Source organism: Nyctereutes procyonoides, unplaced genomic scaffold, assembly GCF_905146905.1.
Source record: "Nyctereutes procyonoides isolate TBG_1078 unplaced genomic scaffold, NYPRO_anot_genome, whole genome shotgun sequence".
NCBI classification, from domain to species: Eukaryota; Metazoa; Chordata; class Mammalia; order Carnivora; family Canidae; genus Nyctereutes; species Nyctereutes procyonoides.
Genome location: NW_026575131.1, coordinates 57220718 through 57233800, shown reverse-complemented (window position 1 = coordinate 57233800; position 13083 = coordinate 57220718). Strand labels below are relative to the sequence as shown.

The following is a 13083-nucleotide window of genomic DNA, read 5'->3' as shown; positions in this document are numbered from 1 at the left end:
TAGGATGACACGCGACCCGTCAGCTGTGGGTTCTGAGGGGACAACATTCCCGACTTTAACGAGGGAGATGGGGTCTGAGCAGGGTCAGGAAAGAAGGCAGTGGACTTCCGGCGGGCCGGGACAACACGGAGTCACACGCACTCGCACTCGCACTCGGGAGCCCAGCAGGTGCTAAAGACAGCGCGTCAGCAAAGGGAAAGGGAAATGGGGTCGCCGGGGGGGCAACCGATTTGGGAAGAAAAGCAGCTTGGGTTCCCTCCGCACTGCTTCCCAGAAGCACTTTCCAGATTTAGACCAAAAAACTTTAAATATGTATTTTAAAAAGAAACCATTACGTTTCCAGGAAAATACATCAAATGTTTTCATAGTCTTGAAATAGAGAAAATATTCCTGAGCGTGACACAAAATGCAGAAGCCGTAAGTGAAAAAACAAAACAAAACAAAACAAAAACTAATAGTGACTAATAATGATCTTAAACGCTTAGGAGAAATAATATGACTTTCTTAGAGACCAAAGGGAAAAAAAACACAGTCCAAGTCAAAAACCAAATTATAGATCCAGGGGTAGGAGGGAAAACGCCTTTAACGGGAATTGGGCTAATTTCCTTAATATGTCAAGCGCTCCTAGAAAACGATAACTCCCAGCAACTCACTGGAAAACCGGCTGAAGGATACGAGTGGCAAATGGCTTTTGAGCCTGTGCGTGTTTCCAGCAAATACAGACTTGCCCCGTCTCCAAAGGGCTGTATGAGTGGCAAAAATGACCGATGTAGAGGTGAATCCGACAAAACTACTGATGTGTTTGATTTCACTTGTAGGAAACTCGAGCAAAGCTACAATGAAATGTTATTCCACGCCTACCGGGTCTGCAAAATCAAGCGTCGTCGGGGCTGGGGGACACGGGCCCCTCCTCGTCCGGGCGGGCTCGTGGGTAGGGCCTGTGCTAGGGACCTGGGGAAAGGGCCCTTTGACCTAGCAGCCCGCACTGAGGGATTCGGTGTCCGGGGACATTCCTCCTTGGGTGTCCTTGGGCGTCGAGGGGACAAGGCTGTCCCTGTGCGAGGGCCGTCCGCGGGGCATCGCGTGCTACAGAAACATGGAGAGAACCTGACTTCCCACCGACAGGAGACGGGCCCGCACCTGCGCGGCGAGAAGGCGCCACTGCCTCCGTCGCGTGCACACTCGAGGTCCCCGCGCACCTGGGCCAGGTGAGGCCCGCCCGGGGTCGGGCGGGCGGGGACGCCAGTGTTCGCCCAACACCCCTCCCGACGCGCCAGGGCTCGCTCTGTGTGTCTGAAAACACGTTTGTTCCGATTCTAGACCAGGTGCTTTCAACGTAATGCGCCTGCGGAGCGCTTGATCTCGGGGCTTGGGGTCTGGAGGGGCCAGGACGACGCGCTCCGCGGCAAGGGGCGGGGCGGCCTCCGGGGAGGAAATGCTGGAGGCAGAGCGGCCGGGAAACACCAGCACGGGGCACCGTCGGCGCGTCGGCCGCCAAGCCAAGCTGTGCAAAGGCCCTGTGGCGGGAGGGCAGAGGAGCGCGGGGCCCACGGCCCCCTCTCCGGCGAGTCCACTTCTCGGCCCCACTCGGGCCCGCGGCGCCGCGTATTGCCGGGACCGGCCCGTGGGGCTCGGAGGCGGCGGGCGAGGCCCCGTGCGAGCAGGCGGCGCCCCGGGCCCGAGAGCGGCCGCACGCCCCGGCCGCGCCGCCCCACGGGAGGCCGAGGCGCGCAGGGGCACGCGGGCCGCGCTGCGGGGTCCGAGCCGCCGCCACTTACCGCCGCGGCCGCCACCTCCTCCCGGGTCGGGTCGGTCGCCTCAGCCGCCGCGGCGCGCGGAGCCCGCCACTTCCGCTTCCGCCCTGGCCGCGCCCCCTCGGCGGCGGCCCCGCCCCCGGAACGAAGCCCCGCCCCCTCTTAAGGGGGCCGCGGCCCCCAGGAAGCCTGGGGCGGGGCGGGTGGAAGCAGCCCCTCTGGGTGGCCGCCTGGCCACCGCCTGCTCCCGCAACACACGCAGAGTCGCCTCGGAGGACAGGCCACTTCTCACCCTGGAGCGGCGCAGAGGGCTCCCCGGGCGCTGGGGGAAGTCCAGGGAGGCCCCGGCTCAGCCCTGCCTTCAATGGCATCCCCGGAGGACGCGCTGTCGGGTGACCCCCACGGCGCTCCCCGAATCCCAGCCCCAGCCCCCTTTCCTGGGGAGGCCCCGCTGGGCCCCTGAACCTGTCTGGTCCAGGGTGGGCTCTCTTGGCTCGCGTGCCGGGAGGCGGGGGGCGGGGGGCAGGAGGGGCAGCTAGGGCAACCTGGCAACCACACGGCACGCACTGCGCCACCCAGACCTCTGCATCCTTGCCTACCACGCGGGAGGGGAAGGGGCCCTGGCCACCCCAGAGCAGAGGGAGCCCACCACCCTCCCAGGACGCACATGGCACCAGGCAGGCGAGGGTCCTGGGTCTGAATGCTGCCTACCGCTCCATCACCACCCACACTACCAGTAGTCTCGAGGGGTACTCCGAATGGGGCCCTGACCCCATCCCCTCTGCCACAGGGACAGTGACTTGACCTCTTCATTTCTGCCACAGGGTCCTGGGAGTTTGAGGGTGAAGCCCAGCCTCTTCATCCAACTCGTTGTGCCCTGGGAGAGTGTGCATGAGCCACAAAAGGGAGAGGAACCCTAAAATTTTAAATCTTTAATTCGTTTTCAGGTTTTTCCTTCTTTTTGCTTCCAAAAGGAAAGGAGAGCATAGCTCCGCGCCTGTACATCGTCCACGGCCCCTGGGCTGGGGCAGGTCCCGACCCCCTACCCTCCAGCTGCCTCGGAGGACTGGGGTGCCCGGGGGTTCACATGCAGCCCCGGGGCGGGGCGGGGGCGAGGTCCAGGCGCCGCCTTATTGCTGAAGTCCCGGCACGGCTCAGGGCTAGGCTAGGCGCGCTGGCTGGGCAGCTCCTGGGAGATGAAGCGGCGCAGGCGCTCCAAGTACTGGCTGTAGAGCTCGATGTCGTTGTGCCCGGCGCCCTCCACCCACAGCGGCTCCACGGCCTTGGGGCAGCGCTCATAGAGCGCCAACCCGTGGGAGAAGTCGATGACTTCGTCCTCCGTGCCGTGAATGATGAGCACCGGTGACGTGATCTTGGACACCTTCTCGATGCTGTAGGGCAGGGCACGGCAAGGCTCAGAGCAGCGCCCCGCCCTGCTGAAGCCCCGCCCTGACCTCCCACCCCGCCCCCATGCACCCCTCTCTCACTTGGGGAACGCATCGAAGCAGTAGGTCTTCTTGGTGTCAGGGAAGGCAACGCGCATGCCTGAGGTGAGCGGAGAGTGCAGCACCACGGCAGCGCACTCATAGCGAGAGGCCAGGTCCACGGTGGGCACCGTGCCGATGCTCTGCCCATACAGGACGATGCTGTCCGGGCTGATGCCGTACCTGGTAGTGGAGCAGGATCAGCCACAGCCAGCAGCAGCCATGGCAAGCTGCGCACACACCCCTCCTACCCCCTGCCCTCCTAGGGCAGTCCCCCACCATCCCTGCACTGCCTCCAGGCAGCAGGGTGGAGCCCAGAGACAATCCTCCCTACTCCCCACCCCTGTCCCCCAACAACTCACAAGTCGGCTCAGTAGGGAGGCAGAGCCTGGGCAGATGTGCAGACAGCTGCACCAGCTGCAGCCCCACCTGGCCCTAACCCTGTTTCACCAACAGTACCAACGTGGATCACACATGCAATGGCCCTGCTGAGGGCCCCAAGACCATGCTCAGGCTTCTGGGGGGCAGGGCAGGCCCTGAGGCCTCTCCCTCTCCCCCCCCAACCCGTCCCCCTACACACACTTGACCAGGGACACACCCAGCTCCTGGTACCACACACAGGGGGGCTTGTCTTCCTCCCAGTGTCCCTCACCCATCCCCTTGGCCATGGGAAACCACGGTAGCTGTGTCCCGGATCTGATCAGCCAGTTTGCAGCCCCTCGGTGTCTGGCATGCCCAGGTAAGCGCTTAGTACAACACAGGTGAGCAGGAATGCGGGCTCCTGCATGGTGGACGCCACCTCCTTCTTGGGCACCTTCTCTACATGGTGGCCATGTCCTGAGCTGCCTCCTCGACACCAACTCCCACATCCAGGCCCTAGCCCTTTCCCTCACCCTCTACGTCCCCGCACACCTCCCCTAGCACCCCACCCTACCCCCAGCACAGTTGATCCAGCCCCAAGCCAGCTTCACAGCCTACAGGCGCCCAATCCCATCTGCATGGGGACCCACTAGCCACCTTCCCCACGGAAAAGGCCTCCATGATTCTCCTCCCACAAACCTGGACCCTGATACACCAAGAAGACACCCTCCTGCATCTCACCTGTGCAGCCTACCCAGGCGGCAAGATTCCACCTCCCTGTCTACCGAGGGGCCACCCACACCTGTCTCTGCCCTGGCAGCATTCCAGATTAACAACTGCCTGGCCTGGGGCTTCAGGGACACCACCTGGCCTTGGTCTACCACCCTGGCCACTCCTCAGCCTGCTCCCTGAACCAGGGCAGCCACCACGGCACCGAGCACCAGTCCAGCCCTAACACTTGAACATCTCCGACTGGAAAAACACAATAGGTACCACATGGCAATCCTTCCCCAGACCTCCCCAGCCCCTGGTCACCACTTGGGCCCAAGCCTCCTGCCTCCTGTCCTCCCACTGATCTTCCCTAAGGGATCAGGTCTCTGGAACACAGCGTGGGCAGCAGGACAGATGGTTGGATGGACAGAGCTCAGACCCCTTACCCTAGAGTGGGGTGCCAGTCTGCCAGCCACCCCCAGCCAGCAGGAACAGCAGGAAGGGCTAGGGATGCCCCGGGGGCTCAGCGGTTAGCCTTCAGCCAGGGCGTGATCCTGGAGTCCCGGGATCGGGATCGAGTCCCCCATTGGGCTCCCTGCATGGAGCCTGCTTCTCCCTCTGCCTGTGTCTCTGCCTTTCTGTCTCTCTGCTTCTCATGAATAAATAAATAAAATCTTTTAAAAAATAAAAAGGAAGGGCTGAGGAAGCCAAGAGCAGCACGTACCTGCACCGTGCCGCCCAGGATGGGTCCCCAGTGCCAGGGTGGTGCCAGGGGACCCCACTCCTGGGGCCTGCAGCAGGGACTGCCTGGTGCATCACTTCGGCAACCAGGGTCCCCACCTCCCCAGGGCAAGCTGACTTTGGTCCCTATAGGCACGGGTGGGGCAGGTCAGCCAGGCAGGGCTGAGATGGGGCAGCCCCAAGGAGGCAGTGGGCAGGGCCCCACTACCTCTAGGAGAGTTAGAGTCAGGGTGGCCTCCTTCCAGAGGATTCTGTGGGCTCAGACGCCAAGTTAGTGCGCTTCAGTGAATAAGCAATAAGGTGGGGAGGGGGCTGCCCAGGAACTGGATGAAGAGCATGATGGGGGCTCCAGGGAGGGAGGCGGGCCCAGACCCTGGTGGCCCTAAGGCAAGCACACAGGTATGTCCTGGGGACCCTAACCCAAAGAGGACCTAGCCTCTGCTCCTAGCCTCCCACTGGCCCCCAAGGCTGTGCTAGACACCAAGCTTCCTGACAGAGCCCTCTAGAACCTTCCAGAACCCTCCAGGGCCCAAAGGAGCCCTACCTCAAGAGGAGACCACAGTGAGTGGCCACTCATGCCTCGCAGGCCAGCTCTGAGACTATGACAAAGCAGCCCCACTCTACCGTGCACACCAAATGCTCCCTCACTGCCAAGACTCTCAGAGTCTTTTTACACAGTCCGCATCCTCCAACCACCCACCTCCAGACAGAACCTCTACTCCCCTAGGGACAGCCCCGGCCCATCCACAGCCCTGCCAGGCAAGGGGTTCCCAGGAGGGGAGAGGTGCCCGCCCCACCCGGACGTAGCCTGGGCTTCCCCCTTGCCCAGGGAGGCTGGTCACCCCCACCCCAACATGAAGCCCACCTGGTGCGCAGCGCCTGCCAGGCAGCATCGATGTCAGCATAGAGGTTCTTCTCAGAGGGCTTGCCAGAGCTGACGCCGTAGCCAGAGTAGTCGTAGGAGAAGATGTTGCAGTTGATGCGCGTGCCCAGGCCAATGTAGAAGCTGCTCATCTGGCCCAGGTCCACCGCGTTGCCGTGGGAGAAGAGAACCGTGTACCTGGGGCAGGGACGGAGGGAGGACAGGTCAGAAAGCATGGGGATAGGACACCCCCCGGGCCCCCAACCACCACAGACGAGAATATTAATGAGGGAGACTCCCTCCTGGCTGTGAGGTCTTGGGCAGGGGACAGCAGCAGAGCCTTAGATGTCCCCTCTGTGAGAGGAAGGGAACCCTGGGACCACTGGGCAGGGTCTCAGCGCAGGGTGGACCCACAGTGTGAGCTCAGCAAGCACAGTGACCGCCACGTTCGTTCCCTCTGGGCCGTGGCTGTCCTCTGGAATCACTCCTTTTAGAGGGACTCTGAGAGCTCAAGGATGGCACACACGTATGCCCGCTGCTTGGAACCTTCCAGAGAATGAGACAGCGGCTTCTCCTCTTGATAGCCGGCACCCACCCTTGCCCCACAGTAAGACCAATCCCTGTTCGCAGCGTCTCTTCCCACTCCTACAGACCCCAACCCCAGCACTCGTTTCTGCCCTGCAAGGCTGCTGGCAGATCAGGACCCGCCCCCAGGTCACACCAACAGGCTGGATCCTGGCCAATGGACTCCAAGTGGCTTCTTCCTCCAGCACCCCTGGGCCCCAGCCTGGCTAAAAGGCAAAAACTTGCCCTTTGAACTCAGATGTGGAGTCAGAACCCTGCCTGGTCTAAAGGCAGAAACACCTAGAAGGCCCCACCTCTTTCCTGCTCTGGTGCTCAAGGGAGAGCCCCAAGGACACCCTGTTAATGAGGAGTCAGACTTGGCCCGAGCCACCTGCCAGGCCTCGAGTGCCCTGGCCCCAAAATGAATGGCGAGGCCTCACTGAGCACCCAGCACCCAGAAGCCCTTCTCAGGGCAGGTGAGTGCGGAGACCCTGAAGCAGGCCGCTCCTCAGCAGGCAGGGGTGACGGCCACTGCGAACGGCCTCCCTGAGCTTCGGTACTCATCCGTGTGACGGGGCTGCGCCTGGAAGGGCACCGGCATGAGGGGCCCGGGGCGGTCCCACGGGGCCATGGGTGGAGTGGGGCCTGCTCTTGGAGAATCTCATCAGCCACCCTCTTTGGCAAGAACCCCCAGGGTACCTGCGCCGCCAGATGGGCCTTCACCCGGGCCCTGGCCATCTGGGAGCTGCCTCTGGCAGGAAACGAAAGGCCCGAGCATGGAGCATGTCCCGTACCGGGCACCCCCCACCCTGACTAGGTCCGTCCACCCCTCCACGCGCGTCTGGGTCCCGCCCCGGTTCCGTGGGCTCACCTGGCGCCGGGCACACAGCGCACGTACATGCAGGAGATGCGGTTGCCCCGGCTGCTCTTGGTCAGGAAGACCTCGATGGTGTCCAGCTCACGCTGGCTGTACTGGAAATCAGCACGCTCCATCAGGTGCAGCTTCCAGCGCCCGGGGGTGCCAGCAGAGGCCCGCAGGGTCCCCGAAGGGGCGGCCCCAGCTCCACCAGGCCCCGGCTCGGGCTCCGGCACCAGCGAGTAGGTAGGCTCCGGCGGCAGGAAGGCGAGCTTGGCAGCAATGCGGCCGGGGCAGGGTGGGCAGCAGAAAAGGCAGCAGAGCTCGCTCACTGACAGGCCGTTCATGGCGGGCGCCGGGCCCCAGGGTGGGCCTCGCTTGGCAGGGGAGGGGTGGGGGTGCTCTGAGACGCGGGCAGGGGGGAGGGCAACCCCCAGCCACCGCCCCAGACAGGAGCCCCCTTAGGAGGCCGCAGCCCAGCCCCATCGTGGTCCAAGCCGAGCCCTCGGGAGCCTCGCAGCCTTGCGTCTCCATGTCGTGCAGAGGGAAACCCTGCAGGGGAAGAGGGAGAGGTGGGGTTCCCTCGGGGTTCCACGGGGAGGCCTCTTGGCTCTTGTCACGGCCCAGTCCACTCTTGCCCGAACTGCTCCCCCTCCACCCCACGGACCTGTGGGCCCAGTTCGTCATCCACAGGATGGGTCCCTCTGTGGGTGGACCCAAAGCTACCAGACCAGCACCTGCTGCACCCTCCCTCGGCATGCGGTCACCAACTCTTGCCACGTCTACCACCTGTCAGCCCAGCCTCGGCCTGCAGGCTGTGCTGGGCGATGAGACCCCTGGCTCACCCCAGCAATCCCCCACACAGCCCCCTGCTCTGTGCCCACACATACCCTGTCACCCTCCCCAGGCCCCTGTCCATACGGCTGGCCCAGACTCTCCCCCCAGCCCATCTCCATGCCATCTGTCTAGGATTCATCTGCCACCCCTAGGGGCCACAGAGCAGCCAAGGCCAGGACAGACTGCTGCCTGGAGGGACCTGAGCGGGCTCCCGGGGCCAGCGCTGCAGCGTCCAGAGGCAGGGGACATACAACAAACAAAGGCTCTGGTAACAAAAGCAGGATACATCTAGAGGCTTGGAAGGCAGGCCGCTGCCGCTGCCGGGACAATGGCTCTCCCCTGTGCTTGGGGCCAGGCTGGGGGAGGGGGCCTGGCGCCGGAGGAGCTCCTGCGCCCGCTCCCCGCTCCCCCGACTCCCCCGACTCGGGCTCTGTGCCCTCCGGCTCCTCACCTGGCTCCTCACCTACCCGGGAGTAAGCCCGGCCAGGTAGTGGACGGGGGCGTGGCTCCGAGACGCGCCCAGGAAGTCAGACTACAGCTAAAGCGCCAGGGCAGCTACCATCCCCCACGGAGCTGCCAAGGCAGGCTCTGAACGAAGCCCCCGGTCTGGGAAAGACCCAAGCACTTAACTTAGGAGGCTCTTCCTGACAGGCTGGGACGAGGGACACGCACTCGCAGCTCAGTTTCAGCCGCGGAGCACCTTGGCGCAGGCAGCTCTGGGCCACGGCCACACAGTCCGCGCAGACAGCAGGCTGAGGCCCGGGGACACACCTGCTCCGGTGGACCCGCCGTGTGCCACTGAGGGCTGGAGAGGGGCCACAGCCAGCATCTGCCCAGATTCAGGGCACCCGGGGGGAGTAGGAGGGAGTGTGAAAGCCAAGGCATCCCTGAACCCCAGGTGGGCTGCGCACTGTACCCGCAGGTAGTTTCCAGAGGACGGGGTCTATCCGCCCCGTTACACTTGCCGACATGCGGGGACATTTTCAGTTGTGACAAATGGGGAAGGATGCTCCTGGCACTGAATGGGCCGTGCTGATGGGACACTCTACAGAGCACAGGATGCCCTCCCTTTGCCCAAAACAGAATTCTCGGACCCCAAGTGTCAGTCAACCAAGCCCAGGCTGCTTCAGCATACTCTCCGAGACCCAGACCCAAACAGGAACCCTGCGCTGGTGCCAGGGACGCTTAGAGGGGCTGGAGTCTGCACAGCTCGGTGAAGACTGGTTCCCGGACCAAGTCCTGGCTGAGAGCCAAGGGGGCAGGTAGGAGCCCCCCAGCCCCGGGGAAGTGAAGGGGCACACCCAGGTGGACAAGCCCTACTGCCCAAGCCAGAAACACGGATGTCATCCTTGACTCCTCTCTCCATGGGGGTCTGATGCGTCTTCCCCCACCAGCACCTGATCCATACCACTTCTCGCCTAGCTCTGTGCTGCCCACCCCCACCCCCACCCCACTCCCCCCTGCAGCCACACTCGTCTCTCAGCACAAACCCGAGCAGACTACCTTTCCTCTGGATGCCCCTGGCCTCCCGCTACTGTCAGGCTAGAAACTGGACCCTTGCCACAGCCTGCCAAAGGTCAACCCCTGCAGCCTCACTCACCACGTACCCCACCCCTTGCTCTCCCCGGACAAGCCAGAGCCCTGCCAGGGACCCCCTCCCCCAATCTCACCAGATGGCCCTTGCCCCGTCCTGTCCACCCTTTGGATCTCCCTTCCAGCGCCCCGGAAAGGCCTCCCAAACCAGGTCGAAACACCCCAAGCTGACAGTTCCACGTCCGTCTCCACCGCACTCACCACAGCTTGCCTTTACCTGTTTAACCACCTCCTACCCCCACGGCAACCAAAGAGAAACTCCATGAGGGCAGGACAGCTCTGTCTGCTCTTGCCCAATAAACGCGGGCGGAACAACGGAGCAAATGACAGGAAGTAAAGAGAAAAGAGGGAAGCTAGAGTTCGCCACGTTGACAGGGAAGGAGGACAGCCTTTCCTCGGGCCACACACACCTGGGACCTCCTGCGTGTCATCTGGGAGTGTCACTGAGGGAGCCTTGAGAGCGGGGCCTCGGACGGGGCCGTGCACACCCCACCGCTTCACTCGCTGGACACAAACCCCTGGCACCCGGAGCCCCCGCAGTGCCGTCCACACCCGCACCGTGGACACTCCGCCGCCACCACCCCCACCCCCGCCAGGCCCCATGAAGGCTGCTGGAGTTCTCAGGACCAAGGAGGAAGCAAGCAACTGCAATACTCTAGGATGACCTAAATACGAAGGACTGTGACAGCACCTCACCCAGCCAGTCCAGGTGGGAAAGCCGCCTGCAGAAGTTGCAGTCTGAAACGTGCAAAGTGTCCGGGGGACAGAGGTCAGGGGTCAGGGCAGAGCAAAACCGCAGGGGTGACGGCGGGTTCCAGGAACTACAGGTCTCCCGTTTGGGCGGACACAGGGGTCCCAGAGGGCGCCAGGGGTGGGTCAGCCGCCCCAGGGCCCTGCTGCAGAGTCTGGACTCCATGCTGGAGGAGTCCTGGGCCGAGCATGCACACCACGGGTCAGGGGCTGCGGCACGTCCCCCGCTGTAACCTGGAGATGCAGCGGGCGCGGACATGGGGGACCCCCCCCCGGGGCGTCCCAGGGTCCCAGGCGGCCGCAGGGCGCCCGCGAAGGGGCAGAGGCGTCCGGGAGACGTTCAGGAAGCAGGGCTCGGCCAGGGGACGCTGCGGCGGGTCCGGGTGTCGCGCTGGGGCGGGGAGGCGGGTGCTCCGGGGGTGGGCAGGGTCCGGGGGCCGCGTCCCCAGCAGGGTGGGCGCCCGCCCCACGCCGGGGAGCTCAGAGGAGCGGGGACGGGGCTCTGCGGGGTCGGCACTGCCCCGCGGGGCCCCACAGCCCGGACGCGGCCTCCCGGGGGTGCGGGGTCTCGGGGGCGTCCCGGCCTCGCGGGCGGGCCCAGCTCCCCAAACGGCCGCGGGCGGCAGCGAGGGCGCCCCCGCCGCCGCGCTCGCCCCTGCTCGGCACTCACCGCCGCGGCCCGCGCCCCCCGGCCCCGGGGCCGCGCTCCATGGCTCCCGGCCGCCCGCCCGTGCGTCCGTCGGTCCCTCGGCGCCCCGGCCCGGCCTCCTGCGCCGCCGCCGCCGCCGCCGCCGCCGCCGCACCCCCACGGGCGGAAATGAGCCTCGATCCCGCCGCCGCCCCGGAAGTGACGCGAGACGCGCGCGGGGGCCGAGGGCTGCGGACAGGCGCTGGCGCGGCGTGCGCCCGCGGCCCCGGGGCGGGGTTATGGGCGGGGCCTGGGGCGCGGTGGGCGGGGCCTGTCTGTGGTTGGCGGAGCCGGGCTTGGGGGAGGAGCCGAATCTCTGGCGGGGCGGGGCGTAGCGGGGGTGGGCGGGGCCTGTTGCCGTGGTGGGCGTGGCGAGGTGAGCGGGCCCGAGCTCCGGGTCTCAGCCTCAGCCCTGGTTTTCCGCAGAGACAGGGCCATTCATTCGTTCTTCCGCTCATTCCGGGGCCGGAGCTTGGGGGAGGCGAGTGGGGCACTCGCTTCGGAAGCGGAATTTACAGAGGCGCCGCAAAACTCAGTCATCCGGATAAAAATGTTAATGCACCATCAAAAAAACAAAATTTTACTGGAACGGGCAGGGGGGGTGCTGACAGGGTGATGAGAGTGAGGCAAGGTCATAGCAGTGCAGGGTCGGATCCTACCTTTTTCAAAATCTTGATATGCTGTTCATCGTGGATGATTTTGCATTCATCTCAGCTTTTTAAATGTTGCATTAAAATTCTATAAATCTGTGCAGCTGAGCTTTTCGGTGTCCCTTACGTATGTTTTGTGCCTTTGGGGAGTGCCCCACACTCCTCACCCTTGTCCTCTGTCTCTCTCTCTCTCTCTCTCTCTCAGCTCCCACTGCTGGGAGGGAGCCGATCACACAAGGAAGGAACAGGAGACAGATAAGGATGAGGGTTGGCAGCCCAATGGGACTTGAAATTTGCCGATGATCCTCTGTTGGGACGGTGGTCAGGACAGGCCTTCAGAAGAGGTGACGGGCAGAGAGTCTGCAGAGGACACAGGGCCCAGCCTGGAAATAGTTGGACAGCCTTGCCCTTCCAGGCCTCCACCCTGCAAGGCTTTTCCAGTTCAGAACTGCTCCCACCCCTTGCCAGCGGCCCCTGCCCCCTCTCCTGCCCTGGGGACTCTGATCTTCAGTTTTATTTACAGAGATAAGCCTGAAGCTCTGGGTTTCCCAGCCAGCCCTGCCCCAGGGCCCCAGTCCCTCCAACGGCAGGGGCCAGGAGAGGTCCTGGGCTCAGGAGTGGAGGCTGCCCAGGGGTGGTGCTTTCCGGGTGGTTTCCTCCTACCCGCTCCCCCAGCTTCCTTCCCCGGGGGCTGCCCAGGGGGGTGCTCCAGAGCCCCTCTGCCCAGCTGCGTCCCTCAAAGCTCCCAGTGTCAGCTGAAGTGCTTCTGAGCTCCAAAGGTCACAACCATGACAGGCTCCTGCCAGTGTCCTTGATTTCCTGGTGACTTTTTTGAGCAGGAAGAGGCCTGTCCACAGGCTCCTTCCCCAGCCTTCCTTCCCCTCCAGCGGTCACCCTTGGGGCGGTACCCGCTCTGCCCCCAGGGGAACACTGGCAGATACCAGTGAAACAAGGGGGGGGGGTAGGCCCAGGAGGTTGGGGATGAGGCTTGCTCCCCACCCAGGTGCCGTCCACCCTGCCCACACTGAGCTCCCCGCACTGACCAGAGCGAACTCCACCAAGATAAAAGCACTACTGTGAAACTCCCAATGTTTCAGGACAGTCACTTGCATTTTCCTCCCTTTCCAAAGGTCCTGGGGGGGGTCCAGCCACTGGCCCATGTTTCCTACTCCTTCTCCCCTTGCTTTCTCCGCCCCATCCATGCTGGCCTCCCAACCAGGGCCTTTGCGCCCA

General features: G+C 64.0%; 1 protein-coding gene across 1 annotated transcript; it reads right to left on the bottom strand.

Annotated features, from left to right (window-relative positions):
- Positions 1-2671: 2671 nt before the first annotated feature.
- Positions 2672-11320, bottom strand: ABHD17A (abhydrolase domain containing 17A, depalmitoylase). Its single transcript, XM_055343525.1, has 5 exons — positions 11183-11320; positions 7348-7884; positions 5916-6110; positions 3242-3421; positions 2672-3145 (listed from the first exon to the last, which is right to left on the bottom strand). Exons 2-5 carry the CDS (start codon positions 7677-7679, stop codon positions 2920-2922), a joined length of 933 nt encoding a protein of 310 aa, XP_055199500.1. The 5' UTR covers positions 7680-7884; positions 11183-11320; the 3' UTR covers positions 2672-2919.
- Positions 11321-13083: the final 1763 nt, after the last annotated feature.